Raw genomic sequence first — 19,564 nt, 5'->3', positions numbered from 1 at the left:
CTTTAATTTAGGAAATAAGAGATCAGCCGTCTCTTGATTTGTTAACAATCTTAAGATTAAAAATTTCAATTTATAGAGTTGGCTAAAATGTGGGGATTATGAATTTGATAATGAAATATAGAATGTAATCGTTGATTAAAAAACCACATTAATAGTATATATAAATTAACAAAATGTATAGCAACGCTGGTGTCGACCAACCCCGTCCCTGAGGCGTGACAAGCTTTAAAAGAAATTTTCTCAGATGTGTATAGTATGATGTTTCACCTACCAACCTCTGTTACTAAGAAAAATCGCTTAGAGAGACGGTGGAAAAGTATCAGCAGGACTACCCTCCTGATTTTCCATGATAAATTGACGTCCAAATGTATATAATAGGTAAAATAATCTTCGATACAATGTAGCTTCTTTTGCTGCATTCTTTGATGCAGGCATTCATGAAAAAATCTATGGAATAGTATTTGATATCTTTTACAATTAGCTACTAGTTATGGGGTAGTTTACTTTGCCTCTCGTCGTGCACACACCGTGTTTCGATAACCTTCTCAGCTCACTAAATGCAAAAGTTGGACAGTAGAAGATATTACACCAAATATTATGAAAAGTTTGAAATGATCCAAGTAATCGGTTATTGAAGCTGATGTAAAGAAAGAGCAAACGAAAAACTATTTAGTATTTAATTGGAATAATCAAACTAAGGGAGAGATCCAGCGTAATAAAGCAAAATATAAACTCCAATCCTAAGAAAAAATCTAAATATCAGTCATAAGAACTAAAACATCCAAGCCAAACAAAAAATCTAAACATTAATCCTAAGAAGTAAACAACCAAAAACCAAACAAAAAATGAACTAAATCAAACTTCGTCTTTGGTAACTTGTAATTTGAGCTCTTTCTCCGCACAAGATTGGTCACCTTCTTCATCCGTGAAGAACCTATGCCAGAACCAGTGTTTTTTCCAGACTCTCTCGTTCATCTCATCTATGGGAACTCCTTTGGTTTCAGGTAACAAGAATTTGGCGAAACATCCCATAACAACGATCCAGGCAGCGAAAAAGAAGAAGATACCCGACCTCATATGGCAAAGCATCGTCAAGAAAGCTTGAGCAATTATGAATGTGCAGATCATGTTCGTGCTGACTGCAAAGAAAAAGCCTGCAGTCCGTGTCTCCAACGGGAATATCTCACTCGGGATCAACCAGCCGAGGGGACCCCACGACCAGGCGAAACCCGAGACAAAGACACAGATCAAGGCCATTACTATGTACGCGTATAGTTTGGATATAGCATTTGTTGAGCCCAATTGGCTGGCGAGAATCACTCCTGTGATACACTGCATAAAAAGGCATGTAAGAATCTCATTCTTAGTATAGTTATTATTATAGATTTATGATGTTACAATCTTGAGTATATACCTGAGAAACAAGCATTTGGATTGCAGCCTCGATGAGTAGGGCCCTTCTTCCAAACCTATCGACACCGAATATTGCAACCAAAGTGGAGCCCGAATTCACAGAACCTGTAACCACAGCTGATAGTAACGAAGCATCTGACCCGAGCCCAATAGTTTGAAACAACACAGGGGCATAAAACATGATCACATTGATCCCGGTAAACTGCTGGAAAACTTGCAGTATCGTTCCACAGAAAAGTTGAGGAATACTGGATCTTTTAAACAAGTTTTTAAAAGGGTTCTCGATCTTTTTCGCAGCCTCTGTGGCACGAAAGATTGCAGTATACTCTTCTTGCACGTCTTCTACGCCTCGGATTTTCTTTAGTACCCTTAAACCCTCATCCGTGTGGCCACGCTCGATCAGGCTCGTGGGTGTCTCGACGATCAGAAGGGATCCTAAGCCGAGGAAAATGGCCGGGAATGCAGCACCACCAAGTGATATCCTCCAGCCATAAGTGAGCATTTTGGATGTAAAATAGTTGACTAGATTTGCTATCAAAATGCCTACTGTGATCAGCATTTGGAAGCATATGTTTAGGCCTCCTCTGTACCTTGCTGGTGCAATTTCTGATATAAATAGTGGCACTGCCTGCATTTCAAAATTTATAAATATTCTCAATATCTAATTATTTCAACAAATTAAACAAAAGGATATTTTTTTAAAATTTAAAAAAAATACAAAAAAAAGTGAAAAAATAAAATAAAAATTCAAGTGTTTATCAAATCCAAGACAATTAATTACTTCTAATTCAAGTCGGCCAAGGGATGGAGAAAATAATAATAATAATAATAATAATAAAGAGAATTAAATTTAAGATCTAAATATTTAGTAGCTAGCAACAAATTATATTTGATAAATATTATAAAAAGAGACAGATAAACTTAATTAACATGATGTCGAAGAAGAATAGAGAGAATAATTATATAAAAAAAATATTGTCACGTTCAATATATAGGAATAGATACAACAAATATTAATTTATATTTTATTGCCACAATTTTTAAAATAAATTGGACGAAAAATTATTGTCGCTAATTTTAAATATATAAGAATATTATACCTGATTTCCAAACCCAACTCCGGCACCTAGACAAAGGCGACCGACGATGAGCATAGGGAGATTGACTGCGACGGCGTTGAGGATGACTCCAACGAAAAAGAAGGTCGCCGCCATCTGCATGGTGCGCTTCCGCCCGAACTTCTTGCAGCAAAACGACGCGAAGAAGCTGCACACCACCGCTGCTAAGTACAGAGACGATGTGAATAGTTGGAGCATCTGATTGTCATATTTGCAGTAGTTATCTTCTTTCGCTCTGTGCTTCTTTTCGTACACCACGGGGAAGAATTTCAGCAAGAAACTATCCATAGATGTTACTCCTCCTGCATGAAATTGATTCATGTGTTATCATATATTATTTACATATAAATTTGTTTATGAAAATATTATCTCAAGATTTTAAAGAAAATATAAAGATTGCAAGATTAATCATAATATATAGTTTCGGGGTCTTGAAGAAAATCAGAACAAGAAAAGGAATCTTGTAAACATCATATGTTTGATCAGTCCGTTTCTTGAAGTTGGATTCATGAACTAAAATTCTATGTGGGATTTGTGATCTTGATTCGATTTCTTCAACAAAGAACAAATTTGCATTAAAACAATTATGTAAAATCGTGATGCCGCACCTGATATACCGATATCATAGCCAAACATGAGACCTCCAAAGGCTGCTATGATGGAACAAACGACGACTTGCTTAGTCAACTTTGCCGGAAAGGAATCTCCGCCCTTCTCATCCACGAAAACTGGTGGCGCCATCGAGAATTGTATTGCTTTTTTAAGGAAAAGTTTAATGATTCAGTCGGGGAAGAGGAGGAGAAGATCAAAGTTAGGAGAAGATGATCAAAGTTGCGGTGTTTAGAACAAAGCATCGCATATATATAACAATTTACAGAACAAAGAATCCTATTAGGATTAGGATNAATTAATCAACTTAAAAATCCTGGAGATAAGATATTAAATTTAAATAAATTAGTGAAAATACTGGATTGAGGTAGTTATATACAATAGTTATTCTGTTATTGTTATTATTTTTATTACATCAATTATCCACCATTAATATATAACCCAGCTAACTTAATTATAGGATATTTAGTTTTAATTCTATTGGGTCTGATTTTTTCCCCTTAATTTGTGATTTACATGCGTGGAAGTATTCTTACAAGATAATATTAATAAGAGCAACAATAACAATGAAAATTTTAATTTTGAGTTTTGTTCATTAAGTTTTCAAAGATGATAGGATAATTATTGGTGTATCTTTTTTAATTTATATAAAATTACAATGCTTGTATATTTTCTCTTTCGTTGAAGTGAACAAATTATTGAAACACAGAAAAAAGTTTAACATGATCCTATGTTATTCTCTGTCCTATTTAGAGGTAGATCATTGGATAGACAATCATATTAAGAAACATAGATGGACCCAATGACTCTCGTCTATCTTTAAAAGATCTCCTGATACAACATAAAATCGGACCGTACAGGATTTTTCTGACATACAGATAATCAGTAAGCCAAATGGTGACTCAAATTATTTTTTATTACATAATGTCGGTTACAAGTCATATCATATGCATATATAATAAACTTCAAAAATTTGCTCGTAGTCTGGATCTCGTTGGCCAGACTCTATTTTAATCCTTAGAATTTGAATTGATTCCTAGTTTGTACAAATTTTGTCGCAAGGTAATGGGAACTTTGGTGTTTGGATCATACAATTTATGTGACGTGATACCTCTAGTCTCACATCTTAAAAATTAAATATTTAAAATGAATTTATAATGGGCTATAATGGACTTCTATAACAACTTGAGTTAATCATTTTCGTAAAACGATGATGAATACGAAGTACTTGCTATAGGTGCTCATTGTGCAGTCATGCAGGCCGGATCCGGAGCATGATAGAATGGTATCAGAGCCGGTCACTGGCATGGAACACCGAGAAATAAGTGCTATGCGGGGCAAAGTGCTACGTGGGTGGGAGCCATCTTTAGATTCTCGGCACTGGTGGATCGAGTGGTCAGGCCGCGATGAGGACGTCGCATTATGAAGGAGGGGTGATTGTGATACCTCTAGTCCCACATCTTAAAAATTAAAGATTTAAAATGAGTTTTTAATTGGTTACAATGGACTTCTATAGCAACTTGGGTTAATCATTTTCATATTTTCGTAAAGCGAAGACGAATACGAAATAGTTGTTATAGGAGCCTATTGTGCAGTCATGCAAGCCCGGACCCGGGACGTGACACTTGTCCATCCATCTTGCTTTAAAAAAGTTATATTTAATCATTATTAAGTATGGTTGTATATTGCTAGTATCACTTACTAATAAAATCACTAATTTGTGTTTCATCTTCTTCTTATTCATCAATTTCATTTTTTAAAAAATCGCATTTAAGCTTATTGAATGACACTTAATATGGTCAATCTATATTTGATCGCTCTTGGCCAAAGCGAAACATTTTAATGAAGCTTCAAGATTAAGCGAGATTAAGAGAGGCTTAATGAAACCTTTTAGGACATGTTTCTTGGGAGTTGTTCGAAGGACACTGTTACTCGAATACCCTCAATTGTATATTTGTGTCTTCTCTTTAACATTCAATTCGAAGTGGTTGCAATATTCAACTATGCCTACAAATCGGATATATCATGTGAATATAAAATAAGTGTTGTTTTCAATATATCTGGTTTCGTGTCATAAACTTTTTATAATGGGATTTCAATGTTTTTTTCCTCGAGTCCGATAAGAAAAATAAGCTTGCCAAAGCATCCTCGAGGGTTTTGCAACAAAGAGCCAATCGATAAGCCAAATGGTGTGTCAATATTGCAAAGTGATATCGAATGCATGCTTAAAAGGGTTGGATCCCTTAACAAAAAAATTATAATTAAAATAATTTTAACACATGAAAAGTAAATACAAAAAACACGTAACACCAACGTGGTTATTTTATATTTTCAAGATCTAATTCTCAATGAATATTATTTTCATTTATTTTCTCTGAAAGGCAGGTAAAAGAAACATTAAAAACAAACATCGAAATTCAAGAATGACAACGTTAAACATAAGAGAAAACACGGATAAAGCATTTGAAGGATAACGTAAGGGTCACGAGTTCAAATCTTAGCGAGTGATAAAAATTAAATGAGAGTCAGTTCCAAAAGCATAGACTATGACCGAATTCGAATTTATATGGGAGACAAATTAACCTACAGGGATATCATTCTTCCCCTAGGATTAATCAGGCAAAAATCCCTTATACATGAGCCACCAAAAAAATATAGGAAAACACCCGGAACAACGTCGATAACGGGTATCGTAATACAATACAAACACCTAGATCAATGGGTGGGGAGTTGAAAGCAGGTCATTGATACAAACTTCTGATATAGATTATGCAGCTTTTGTAGTTTAAATTAGTTACGAAGATACTCAAACACAATCATGCCAGGAGGAGAATCAAAACATCAAAATAAAATAAACTACAACATTGTCCCTGGGAGGGTGTCCGAGTTGGTAGAGGAGGTGGATGATTAACCATTGTTCAGGAATTCGATTCTCCTTACCAATACTTTCTTGGGTAAGCCTGTCGCACATAGTTTGCCAGTGTAGTTTAACTGACTAGGTGGTTTGCAGGCATTGACCCGAGGTTTTACCGGATAGGACATAGGTAGCGTTAAATAAATATATAAATAAACCACGACATTAGTGAGAAAATGTACAAAACATCTCAATTAAACACATAGGTCCAGAGATCCAACATCGTATGACTTCACTCTAAGCCCTAATTTGCAGCAAGACGATTTTATTCATCTTGACCATTCAAATTCTTTACCCCTATTCATAATTTTGCATGGGAAAAAATTGTGAGATATAAAAAGTATAGTCACGGTAATACACCACGAGTAGGTCTTTCATAAGACGGTCTCACGGATCTTTATTCGTGAGACGGATTACTCATGTCCATATCTACAATAAAAATTAATATATACGACATAAAAAGTAATATTTTTTCGTGGATGACACATATAGAATATATGTTTCACAAAATTGACCCGTGAAACCGTTTCACAGGAGTTTTTGTGATACACCACAATAATAGTGTGATGATAAGAAAAACACATTGTTTGCGTACTATGTTGGACAATATTTTTTTAAAAGTTTTTTATTTTGCTTTATTTTTTGTGATTTATTTGAAATAAGAAAAATTGAAAATATTTGGTCGCAAATTTTTCAATAAAATTATTTTTGGACAAGTTTGAATAGATTTAAAGAATATTTATGTGATTTTGAAAATATTTTGCGTATTTATTTCCTGGAGATTTTGAAAATATTGTGCATATTTATTTCTTGGAGATTTTTGAACATATTGCAAGATATTTGAAAAATTAGATATTGAGTGGATTTTTGAAATATTTTGTTGAGATTGATAAAATGAAGATTTGGAAAATCAATATTTCTTTAGTTTGAAATTTCATTTATATTAGTATTATTTGCACGCGTTGTGTTTAATCTTTTAAAAATTAAATATATTGATGAAGTTTGGATTGAACTGAAAAATATTTAAAAAAAAACATATGATTCAAAGATTTAAAAATAAATATTATTTTAATAAAATTTTAAAAAAATCATAAATAAAATTATATTACGATGATATAATTGTAATTTTAACTGCGATTCACCAAATTAATTAGAAGTTAATCAGTACATGACCTCTGACACTGAATCGGATTGAGGTACTTCAAAATGGATTCGGAACCATCTTAATCGGGTCCGTAAGAATCGTGATCGGAACTAGTCCAGGATCGGTCTTGGAACTATGTTTCAACAGATGAAATGCAACTGAGACCTATGGCGCCATTTGATCTAACTGTTCCATATCATTCATGTATTGTTCACAAGATGTCCCAGCAAAATTAATATTTGTTTTATTAAGTTATGACAAATTCTGTTGTTTCACTTTATTTTTTGATTCCTAATTTATATGCAATATTTTCAGCATGTCGGTGTTCACATCATAGATACGTTTGATTTTCTTGGATTTGATGAAAGTGAATTCTTGAATTGGAGAAGTCAAAATTGTAGTATTTTTGTGTTCCGATTATAACTTCGAGTTGAGTTAATGAATGTTGCAGCATTATTTTGGCCCACGGCCTCATTTGACAACAATCTTGTCTTTGTCAAAGAAATTTCCGATACCAAATTATATTTTCCTAGGAATTATTATGTCACAAATGCCTCTCAACGGATGGACTAGCCGGTGTGGTCGATACAAATGGACCAGTTAAAGAACAGCTGACAGGGTACATCGAAATCTGGTTCGATCCCGCTTACTAGTGTCATTAATCGGTCTCCGCAGGCCTGTGAGAATGTAGCATCTTACAACATGGGAAATCAAGCAAATATTGCTTACATGAAAGTAGTAAAACCCAGATAGAGCCAAGACAGAAATAGGGAAAAGGAAACAGTTTTATTAACTCGAACAGACCCAAATCAACGACAGACTGACTCAAAACACAAATTCAAACAGGGTGGCACTTCCTGATGTGCTCATTTAATTATTAAAACAACACACAAACACACTCATAAAAAGAAAGTACGAAAGCGAATTTATCAAGGATTTTCAAGCCCAAAAAAGTCTATGAATTGAGGATCTTTGACATATCCTTGATGGGGAGGAGTTACTGTAGGAAGATTCAAGAGTTCAGTATAGCTAACATCAGAATTCATCTCGTCGTCCCAGATTGTGTTCTGATCAGAACCGATATATCCTAGATTAGCGTTGTCAAAAGAACGAGGATCAATCATGCCCGGATTTGAGCCACTTGTTGCAAACCACATTTCATCCTTGCCATACATAGAAGGTCCGCTGTCAATAAACGGCAACTCAACCCTATAAGGAGTAACATCAGAAAGTGGATCAAGGCCACTTTTGTTGTCTATGTTATAGGAAACATTTGAAAATTGAGAACCAGGTTCCATTGATGATACATTCTCAAAGTGAGACAAATTCATAGATTCTTCTTTAGGAGTGTCTTCTGGGTTGTCACTAGAAGGTGGGCTAGAGGCTCTAATAGTCCGGCTTCCAATAATTACATGGTACTGATTCTTCACTTGATTATCTGTTCGGCCATCTAAATGTTTAGAAATAATTGCCCATTTGTTTCCATAGCATTGATGAAGTTCAAGAAGCCTTCGCTTCTCCTCTACAGTAAACGGCGTCTTAACAATTTCGGGATCCAATTGATTCACCCACCTTAAGCGACAACTCTTCCCTGTGATTAAAATAAAATGGACAAGCTGTAATTTTTAGTTACGAAATTGGAAGGATATTTAATTTCACAGAGAATGGATATGGAAACCTGTTCTTCCTGGGAAGTGTTTTGCAATGAGTTCCCAATTGCTGGGACCAAACCTTTGGACAAGACTTGTCAGCAGTACATCTTCTTCAGGCTTCCAATGAAATTTGCTGCATGTAAACTTCTTTTTGTTTGCCCCATTCCCTGTTCTAGAGTCCTCCATTGCCAGAAAAGCATATATTATCGAGCCCTATTCCATGGGTTCTCCCATCAGGCAGCCCGCACCGAGATATAAATAGGGTACAGAAACAACTATCATGGATGTATGAGAGGTGAGATTTTATTAATTTGAATCAGATTATTAAAGTGAAACTGATTTTGTCGATGTGATTACATTGACCGAATCCGCCACCTAATATTCACCAAACTCCAGCCGTAACGTAAACACATTTATTGTCCAACGCCCTCGATATCTCTTTTCCACGTGTCGATACGAGGTCAAGTATTTAAAAATAAAAAGAAAGACAGGCGAAGAGAATATTTGCTAAAACAATGCTAAAAAGTAATGTGAAAATGAATTCAAAAGAACGTGTGTTTTTCCCTCTTAATCATAATTGCAAGTTTTTTTTCCTTGACTCGATAAATGTAAGTTGATAGATGTGAATAGTCAAGATGATGTGAGTTTCCATCTTTCTAACAAGTGCGAAGAGAGTTTGAGGAACTTCTCTGATATTAACCGGCACATTATTTCTATTGAGGAAGACTAGTAGATCACCAAGATATGCAGGCCACTAGATCAAGGGCTGTGTCAACTGTGCCACATATATTCCAACAAAAGTGGGTTACGATACAAACATCTAGTCTTCTAAGATAGCTGAGTACAAAGGTACACAGCACCATAAACTCTTCGTGATATTGAGAGTCTTTAATTATTTCCCTCTTTTGGCGCTTCCAGTCATCCAGTGACATCTATGGTTGCTCTTGTAAAAAATAGAAAGAAGAACATATATTTATCAAAATTAAACAATATGCCAGTTTAGTAAATAAATGTAACTCCAAACCTGTGTTAGGATGGCACTCACCCAAAAAACAAGCTGACCAACTGAAAACTGAACAGTTAACCAGATTGATTCTAGGGTAATAACAGATTTATCTAAACCAGATACAATGTCATTTACTATTCTTTGTTTACTTAAGTTCTTTATTTTTCATTCCGTTAAATAATCAACCCCCAAACACCAATGAATATTCTACTCCATTTCTCTGGATTTGTCCCATCACACAATTTGGTAAAACATTACTTTCTCACATGGGACGGAAAAATATTATGGTTAAGTTGCCAAGGCCTGTTCAACACCGCAAGTTGTGTCTCAAAAGGTGAAACCTTAAGGAAAACAAAAGCATAAAATGTTATTTCGTAGAACAAATAGAAAATAACTCCCTATGATGCCTTAAACTGCAATACTTGAAAATGAAGATGTCTTGCATGCCACCTCATGTTTACACTGATATTCAACAAACCAGTGCCAAAGATTAACTGACGAGTAGACCACATACAGGTGGTAACACTAACAAGTATTTGCTTTTGTAGATCACTACCATATATATGCCAATCTACAAATCTGATCAATTAGTGATGGCCAAAGAAAAGTTCATTAGATTGAAGGGATTCATACAATTCTGAGATAAAAACAAGAAATATTTTCATAGTGTATAGGTGAAAAATAAAGTGCCAATGATTCACCAGTTGTTGATCAATTTTTTACAATATTATCAAGTGAAAAAGAGATGCAGGATGCTAACAAGAAGTTGTCTGAATTGAGCAATTTGGTAATGTCGGATCGATTGTGAATTAGGGATTCAATAACTTGTTCTAAGAAGCTTTTATGTAAACGCCATTGTTCAATTGTTTCTTCCCAGTTATTTTGAAAATCACTTCGCTAGTTAAGTGGTGTAAATTGGTCATGATTAGAACTTAGAAGACGTCATTCTTTACACTTTTTTATCCTAGCTGTTATTGTATCTTTATATTTGTTTCACATATGGTTATGGGTTAATCTCTATAACCATGAAGATAATAAGCTTCTAAATCACTTTAGGGGCATTAAAATCACTCAAAGATCCAAGTTCCTCTCAAAACAAACAGATCAATTTAACAGTCTCCACGATCCACCACCTTCATAGGTTTTTGTACATTTTGGGGTCTTATACATTTCATGATTGGTTTTCTGATAAATATTCACTTTGGGATAAGAGCTCAAAGTTGGCATCATTTCCATGATCCCATACACTCTGACCGTACAACATATGTTATCACCATCAAAAGCACTACACAAAATATAAACTCCACCAACAGAAACTGTAATGGATACTTTTTTCGTAGGGTACAACAATCCAGCAACCAAATATTAGCATCAAATTATTCTCAGAAGGAATACATACTTTATTCATGATATTAATGACAGAGACAGCAGTTAGGCATAGATCTAAATCCATCCCGTCAATCCATATCTGTCGGCAACGTTGTACATTACCAAATTATCCCAAACATAGCCAAACAGATGCTCCCCTCCAATGGCAAAAGTAAGGGCCCAAGAGGTTAGAATAGCCGTGAACACCAGAAAACCAATTACAGACCCAACAAGATCTGCGGAAAGGAGGAAATGCATTATATTTAGAATAACTTGAAAGCCAACTTACAAAATTGAATTACCAAAGCTACAGGCTCTTAAGTGCAACAGAGCAATTACAGAAAATGTCAAACACTGAATTTATATAGAGGAAAATTATTGGGTTTCCTTTACCAGACATATGATGATAACAGTGAGGAAGATTTTACACTTTCCACGTGACAAATTCAGACTCCAGGCCAGGTAAACAATCATAAGGAAAATGGGATTTTAATAGTCACGTGACAGTCGTGTACAAATGAGGCATGAGAAGGCAAAAATGGGGTGTGGTGCCTCACGGTTCACGGAAAATGAATTAATATGGATGCTATTCAAATGTATGCTTGTCTGTGCATCATTAACATCACTACATCAGTCAAGGCAACCTCACAAAAGATCAGGCAGCTCTTTTTGTACTGCCTTGAGGTGATAACTGGTAGTCCATTTCATTCTTTTCTCTGGATTTTGTTTCCAGTATACAACGTCTTTTCTCAGTTGATGAAAAATGTTTGGTTTTCAGATTATGTAGCTCCACACAGGTAAAATTTGGTTTATGAAGCCCGCAAGAGACATTTTTACATTCAAACGATTAGAAAGATAAGTCAAAGCTCTTGAGATTTCAGGTGTAGCTCTCAATGGCAACATGAAAGAACTTCACAAATATCATCGCAAGAAAGTCAAGATTGTTTCAAATAAAACAATATAACATTCTTAAATATATCTAAAACGAGTAAAATGCTGCCTCCAAATCCTTGAAAACAAGAACTTACAGCGACGGAGAAGGGGGTCCGAATGACGAGAGTGTGGGCGGCGAAGGAGTGGCCAGAAGTAGAAGCAATTCACGGCCCAGAGGAACGGCAGGCAGAAAAAACCCCACTTGAAGAATCTTCGGGCGTAGGTAAGCGATTCATCATGTGACAGGCCGAGCGGGCCATCGATAGTGGGCCATTCGGCCCGTACAGATCTTCTGGAAGACGAGGGCGACGAGTTGCCGACATCCGCCGCGACGGGGGCGGCGGCGGGATTAGGTTGTCTTACGGGGAGAGGATTCCTCGATTCGTTTTCCATGGTATCAACTATCACCACTTTTCCACTTTGCTGGGTAGCTGATTAGATGTAAATTTTTCTTTATCAATTTTTATTTCTTTTTTTTTTTGAATTATTTTAAGGAAAAATAGATATAAATAATTATTTATTATGTAACTTTTAAAAAACTAATTATTAATAATATTATGAACATTTTGGTTTGTAGATGAGATAATATACGAGGATAGGTTATAGCTCTAAAATTTTGTGTGGTAAAATTTTGTAATCGACATCAAATAAACTGATTTTTAAAAGGTTGAATATCCGATCTATTTTTAACATCATATTATAGGACCTGAAATAATTATGGATGATCAATAAAATGTATCAATTTTATGATTAAGTGACGAGTTATAATTTTGTCATTGGCCTATAATAAATAATCTTATTTTATTTTGTATTTGTAAAATTGACGGTTGTGATTTTATTGAATAACGTAAATCTTTATTAATTCACATGTAAGGTACTTTAATTTATCAAAATTATTAGGTATACATATTATTTATTTTTTAAAAAAATAAAAATTACTAAACTGACTAAAGAAATTCATGAATAAGGATAAAATCAAATGAAATGTATTAAATAATATCCTAAGTTTTTTTATTCATGTTTTATAATTTTTTAAAAAGAATTTTTAATATATTATTTTTTGAAAAAGTATATTAGTTTAATTTTTCATCGGTTAGAAACAATATTGATTAAAAATAATTATTTATAATACATTTTATTAGTGATAAATCATTAAGTTTTAAAGTCTAAATTAGATAAATATAGATAAGATTTACAAGTTAGTAAAGGTCATAAAGAAACATGAAATAAAAAATTGAGAGTATGTCTATTGTGAGACGGTCTCACGAATCTTTATCTGTGATACGGGTTAATCCTACCGATATTCACAATAAAAAGTAATACTCTTAACATAAAAAGTAATACTTTTTCATGGATGATCCAAATAAGATATATATCTCACAAAATACGACCCGTAAGACCGTCTTATACAAATTTTTATCAAAAATCGATATGATTTTATATTTATCATAGCAAGCAAACGTATCATGTGTATATATTTAAACTTTTTGAGCGACAGAAAATAAGAGTGAAAGAATAGAGGAAATAATTTATGTTTTATTCTTAAAACAAATAAAAATATTATTTTTTATTAACATATGATATTTTACTTTCTTGATAAACTATCTACAGATAAAAACAAAATTTGTTAAGAGGTGTAAGTAATGTTAGAATATTAACGATTCGTTAATAACTGATGCATGATATTAAATTTTTTGCATTTTATTTTATTTTATATTCGATTTCAAGGATTTGAATTCTTAAATTTAATTTGCATTAAGACATTGTTTTGTGTGCATGATAAGAGGTGATTGATTTTTAATAATTCACTTATCATGTGTTTGGTCTGCATGATTAATATTGTGATAGGCCCGTTCAGCCCATACTGCATTAATTATTATCCTCGTGTTGGTAGTTATATAATCTTTTGGGGGAGAATGAATGATATTTGATTAATTTAAATTTTTCTTTAATATCCTAAAGTTTAAAATAATTATAATTTCTAAAAATTTAATAATATTTAAATATAATTTTTAATTTGACTAATATTATAAATAATTTAATTATTATTGATCATATTTTTATTATTATATTATTTTTAACCATATTATTATAATTGTTATTAACCATTATTTAATATTTAAATTTGTATTAATATTTTAATTATCACAATAAATGCATATTTATGTTATTATCAATTTTTAATTATTTTCTATAATATTAATCGATTTTTTAGTTTTTTTTCAGAAATTGAAATTAATGAAAATTTAATAATTAATATAATATTTTAATTTTATTTATAATTTTTTAAATCAATTAATTCTAGAAATTTTATTTATTTATTCAATCATTATAAGAATATATTACTAATTAATATATGATGAGGGCATTTTAGTTAATAATTAACAAAAATAATCAAACAATTTAAAATCATATCAAACATCATATAATTTATCATGATGTGTTATTTATCTTAATTTTTATTTTATAATTACTCTTATTATATATCATTTACTTATTTTATCACACGAATCAAACGGTCCCTAAAAAAATAATATATGATTGTTTGCACTTACATTGACTTTTTATATATAAAAAAAAAGAGTTAAATAATATTTTAAAAGTGTCATTTTCCATGGAATGAAAAAAGTAATTTTGAGATTAAAAAAGTAAACTCAAGTTTATTTAACAATTTATAGTGTAAATATCATCTTTTCTGGAGTTTTGTTATAATTGTTGAAATACAAAAATTTTTATGAGACAGAACACAAATATTATATTTTGAGTTTTGTCATAATTGTAGGAACATAAAAAAATTTTGAGATGATCTCATGAGTCAATTTTGTGACAAACATCTTTTATTTGGATCATCAATAAAAAAAAATATGACTTATTATTATAAATATAGACAGAATTTATCCGCGAGACCGTCTCGGACGAAACATAAAAACTTTTGTAAGACATAATACAAATATCATCTATTGAGTTTTGTTATAATTGTCCAAACATAAAAAATTTTATGAGAATGTCTCACGAGTCAATTTTATGATATATATATCCTATTTGAATCATCTATGTAAAAATATTATTTACTATTTTAAATATGAACAGAACTTATCCGTAAGATCGCCACAAGAGAACTACTATTATCGAAAACTTCTAGTTCTAAATTCGAGATCTTATTGTCAAATGGAAGAGTCAAAGTTCAGAGTTATCCATATATTGATATGATCAAACACAAAATCAAAAAGGACTCCATGCTTCAATCCAAGGCTGAGAAAATAATACTCTTCAGCAATAATTGTTGCGATTAATTAGCATATGATCTACATTCCAACAGCAGACAACAGTAAATCTATATTCTATTTACAGGGGAGTATCAAGAAGTATGGCGATTACAAAATAAGATGAAACCGTAACCAGTCCAGACTGGGCCGGATCCTTCCGGCCACAGACAACTCTCACGTACTTCGACCAGACAGGCGGAAATGGATTTTTCAGGTAAAAAGATTCTTTGCATCATTTAAAATTCTACGGCATGGTTCTTGTCGGGGATCTAGAGGTTATAGCTCTAAATTGAGGCATTTCGAGAAATGGATCAAGCGTGCTTCTCGAGTTGGGTTGTCTGTACGGAAAGACGGAGTGTTCACTGTAATTATGATTGTTTCGACCAACCATATAAGAAGGGTGTGGTGGTGGAGAAAGGAAATAGTTCCTATACGCAGGTGCATCTCGTCGTAATGGACTCGAGGTGGGAGAGACGGGCAATGACGTTATGGTTCGTGCATTTTCCCTGTAAAAATAATAAGACACTAGAAATTACTTCAAGACAATATTAATTCAGTGATATGCACGGTGAAGAACAAATCCAGCAACATGACGCCCTTATCTCCCGAATCCTGGATTTTCCCTCACACAATGTATGCAAAAATAACAAATAGTTCAAGAGTTAAATCGTGTACCTCGGAGTCATCAAGGTTATCGGCACTGCAAATCTCAATGTGTCATCTCTGTCAAAAGAATTGTTCTTTCTGTTGGACTGCAGCTCTAGGGCCGTCTGTTAAGAAGAAGACAAGTTCATTAAAAAAAAAAAAAAAAAAAAAAAAAAAAAAAAAAAAAAAAAAAAAAAAAAAAAAAAAAAAAAAAAAAAAAACCACGAAATTTGCACCAGTTTTAACTATCCTTTCCAAGATGCAATGAAATTGACAGGATGGAAATTTACTGGAGTGCGGCTCCCATCAAAGGCACGAGGAAATGCTTCTCGGGTTATATTGGCATTGGTTGCTCTTTGTGTAGTTTGGTTTTTAACAAAAGGGTGACAGAGTAGTTGAGATGCAGTAGGCCTTGCAGATGGTTCGCGCTGCAAACACATCCTTATCAAACTTTTCAGATCGGCAGATAAGTGATCAGGAACCTCTGGGGCATCTCTACTATTTCCAATTTTGAATATAGCAGCAACCTGTTAAACAATAAATTCAGAACTATTAACATCCAGTAATTTCATTGTTAAGTCAACAATTTTGGAATCAACAGCGTGAATCTAAAAGTCGAACCCCTTCATATTGGCTCCAAGGTGGTTTCGATGTTGCCATTTCAAGAACCGTGCATCCTAAACTCCAAATATCCACTGGAAGGCTGTAACCATTTGTATTCATTACAACCTGAGGGGCAATAAAATATGCTTGCTTATAAAAAATAGTGCACAAAATAAAATCCTCATCTATCTATCTATCTATCATATATATATACAGAGAGAGAGAGAGAGAAACCTCAGGGGCCATCCAGTAAGGGCTGCCTTTGAAGGATAACATCGACGAACAAGCAGTTATCTGTAAAATTTCGAGGGAAAATTGCATTAGAGTGTAAATAAAAGTAAAAAACCAAAATTTTATTCAGATTATCCATAAATCTGTAGAAAAAAATACCAAAATATTACTCCAACCATCATTGTAACAGTTTTACTTGGCGCAATATTATGGATCATGTGACGTATTCCACCAATCGTTGATCAGTTTTCAGCCCAAAAAATTCAAGAAATCAATTTGTGTTCACGTAATGTTCTATGTTTAGCTAACTGTTTACTTTAAAAAAATCGTTAATATTAAATAGCGTCTAATTTCATATGACAGATGAATAAATAATGAAAAAAAGGAAGAAGATACATACATGTTTTGCCATGCCAAAATCAGCAAGTTTTATTTCTCCATTGGGATCCACTAAAATGTTTGCTCCCTTTATATCCCTGCAGAGAAGAGACCAAATTGGAGAAAAAAAGTAAAAAAGAAAAACCCACACACAATATTTCATGCAAATTAATATACTTAGCATCAGGGGAAGGCGTGGGGAGTCACCTGTGAACCGTGTTTTTTCCATGTAAGTAAGAGAGGCCTGAGAGAATCTGCCTGGTGTAATTTTGAATAACAGGCTCCCCAAAAGGTCCATATTCTTGCAATAGTTTATGGATCGAACCTCCCGAAACATACTCCAAATAAACGGATAACCTTTCTTCGTTCTGGAAGAAAAAAGGGGCATCGTTACAAGGTTCATGAGTCTGAGTGCCAGTATTAGATTAAAAACAAAAATAATATTTGACTCGCACCAGATCACTTCCATAGTACTGAACGACATTTGGATGTGAAAGCTGACTAAGCAAAGTTATCTCCTGTTGCAATAACCAAATATGTCATAAAGAAAACACTCTGTTAAAAGCCAAAATATATGCGTGAAAAATAAAAAATATCCGAAGTACCTGGTTCAGTTGCTTGAGGCTTTCTTTTGAAGATTGATCATCTGAAACCACCCTAACTTCTTTTATCGCGCACATTTGCCCATTCTCACTGCAAACGTAGACAATACAAGATAATATAAATATGCGAAAAGGTATAAGCTATAAAATATAGTAATATATAACCATTTTTTTTTCAAAGACGTGCATATGGTAACGACATTAGAATCTTCGTTACCTATTAAATCCGAGGTAAACATGACCAAAAGTGCCTCTTCCAAGAAGCCTCCCTTTCCTCCATTTTGACGAACTACTACCCGAGCTTTCTGGTATCCCCGGACTTCTTGGAGGAGTAGGTAATGCAGAAGGACAGTTAGGAGTACCAGGTGGAAGGGGCAACCTGTGGCACTCGCCTTTTACATCTTCTAGTCTACCATTTGACGAGTCCAAGTTAATACCGTTAATTCGAGCATGAAAAGGTGAAGTGACAGCCATAATACACCACGATCCTCTACCTGGGCTCCGTGACAGCGGACTTAACACTTTGTTCTCCCCATTTCCTCTGCCACATAACCAGGAATTCTTTGAAGCATAACCAAAACTCAAACAAATAATAGCAATTCATTGGCCTTCTGAATTTTATCACGCACACTAATAGAGTTAATACCGTTATGATATCTAATTCTTGGAGTTTCTGGTTTTACTCTTCCTAATAAGTCAACGGCTTAGTATAGCAAGGATAGACACAAAACCAGAGAGAACACAATAAAAAAACAACCCCAAGCCTGATTGAATTGACTTTTTTACCAGATTCCTAAATCAAAAAGATATCGTATGAGCTATGAAACGAATCAAGAAAAATTGATCCATAAGCAAAAAGAACCAAAACTTTCAATCTTGATGCAAAAACTCCAAGAATCAAATTAGACCCAACCACTAAACATATCCAAGATTAAGATTTCATTCATGAAAAAACAAGAATAAAATCTAAAGTCTCCAGCTGAAAATTCAACAAACCTTAAGCCAGCCATATCAGCAACATGAGCTGGATCATCAGACGACGCAGATGAACTAACACTGGAAGCAGAAGCAGACCCGTGCCCCAACCCGACGCCATGGACATGACCCGGATGCTCCGTCGGCGATTCCAAAGGCCTAGGCAAAGGATGCCCCTTCTCCAAAGATGAAGCTGAATCGAAACCCGAAAACCCGGAACACCCTCCTCCCACAGGGGAAAACTCCCGACTACTTCTCGGAGAATTTCTCGATTGTTTCAAAACAAGAGCCTCGTCAAAGCTCCTGGCTTTACCGTCTCTGTTATTCCCATTTTCTCTCCCCTTCTTCAAACTTTTCAGTGATGAGCCCTCTGACGAAGAAATCTCAGGCCTGGTTTCCGAATCCTTGCTCTTGCCGGATAATTTATCCCACCAAGCTGGCATTTTTTTCACAGAAAAAGGTAGGTAAAAATACCAGAATAAAGCTTACCTACGTGTGTGTGTGTACATTTACACACCTATGTAGGTGTCTGTGTGTGCTGGCTATCTGTATACCTCCTATCTTCCATGCGTAAAAAACAAAGAGGAAGAAGAAGTCTGGAAATTGGATTTTTGGGTTGAATTTATATGAGGAAAGAAGAGGTTATGAAGAAGACAAGTTGAAGAAGAAAGGACCCATTTCTATTTTCTTGAATTCCCTCTCTCCCC

The 19,564-nt window shown here is 34.0% G+C and overlaps 4 protein-coding genes across 4 annotated transcripts; all 4 read right to left on the bottom strand.

The window, feature by feature from the left end:
• Positions 1–655: 655 nt before the first annotated feature.
• Positions 656–3,320, bottom strand: LOC140972343 (sugar transport protein 8-like). Its single transcript, XM_073434786.1, has 4 exons — positions 3,140–3,320; positions 2,514–2,833; positions 1,415–2,041; positions 656–1,332 (listed from the first exon to the last, which is right to left on the bottom strand). Exons 1-4 carry the CDS (start codon positions 3,270–3,272, stop codon positions 856–858), a joined length of 1,557 nt encoding a protein of 518 aa, XP_073290887.1. The 5' UTR covers positions 3,273–3,320; the 3' UTR covers positions 656–855.
• Positions 3,321–7,965: 4,645 nt separating this feature from the next.
• LOC140974239 (uncharacterized) lies at positions 7,966–10,845 on the bottom strand. Its single transcript, XM_073437592.1, has 2 exons — positions 8,877–10,845; positions 7,966–8,789 (listed from the first exon to the last, which is right to left on the bottom strand). Exons 1-2 carry the CDS (start codon positions 9,034–9,036, stop codon positions 8,128–8,130), a joined length of 822 nt encoding a protein of 273 aa, XP_073293693.1. The 5' UTR covers positions 9,037–10,845; the 3' UTR covers positions 7,966–8,127.
• A 180-nt stretch (positions 10,846–11,025) lies between these two features.
• On the bottom strand, positions 11,026–12,595 carry LOC140974240 (probable gamma-secretase subunit PEN-2). Its single transcript, XM_073437594.1, has 2 exons — positions 12,253–12,595; positions 11,026–11,460 (listed from the first exon to the last, which is right to left on the bottom strand). The coding sequence occupies exons 1-2, from the start codon at positions 12,548–12,550 to the stop codon at positions 11,300–11,302; spliced, it is 459 nt and encodes a 152-aa protein (XP_073293695.1). The 5' UTR covers positions 12,551–12,595; the 3' UTR covers positions 11,026–11,299.
• A 2,735-nt stretch (positions 12,596–15,330) lies between these two features.
• LOC140974238 (mitogen-activated protein kinase kinase kinase 3-like) lies at positions 15,331–19,564 on the bottom strand. The gene is made up of 11 exons (XM_073437591.1): positions 18,879–19,564; positions 18,100–18,423; positions 17,886–17,973; positions 17,736–17,798; positions 17,488–17,648; positions 17,303–17,378; positions 16,906–16,965; positions 16,690–16,797; positions 16,359–16,595; positions 16,099–16,193; positions 15,331–15,929 (listed from the first exon to the last, which is right to left on the bottom strand). Exons 1-11 carry the CDS (start codon positions 19,298–19,300, stop codon positions 15,668–15,670), a joined length of 1,896 nt encoding a protein of 631 aa, XP_073293692.1. The 5' UTR covers positions 19,301–19,564; the 3' UTR covers positions 15,331–15,667.

This window comes from Primulina huaijiensis, chromosome 3 (genome assembly GCF_012295235.1).
Source record: "Primulina huaijiensis isolate GDHJ02 chromosome 3, ASM1229523v2, whole genome shotgun sequence".
In the NCBI taxonomy this organism is placed as follows: domain Eukaryota; kingdom Viridiplantae; phylum Streptophyta; class Magnoliopsida; order Lamiales; family Gesneriaceae; genus Primulina; species Primulina huaijiensis.
The sequence above is the reverse complement of the archived record's forward strand: the minus strand, read 5'-3'. Positions and strand labels throughout refer to the sequence as shown.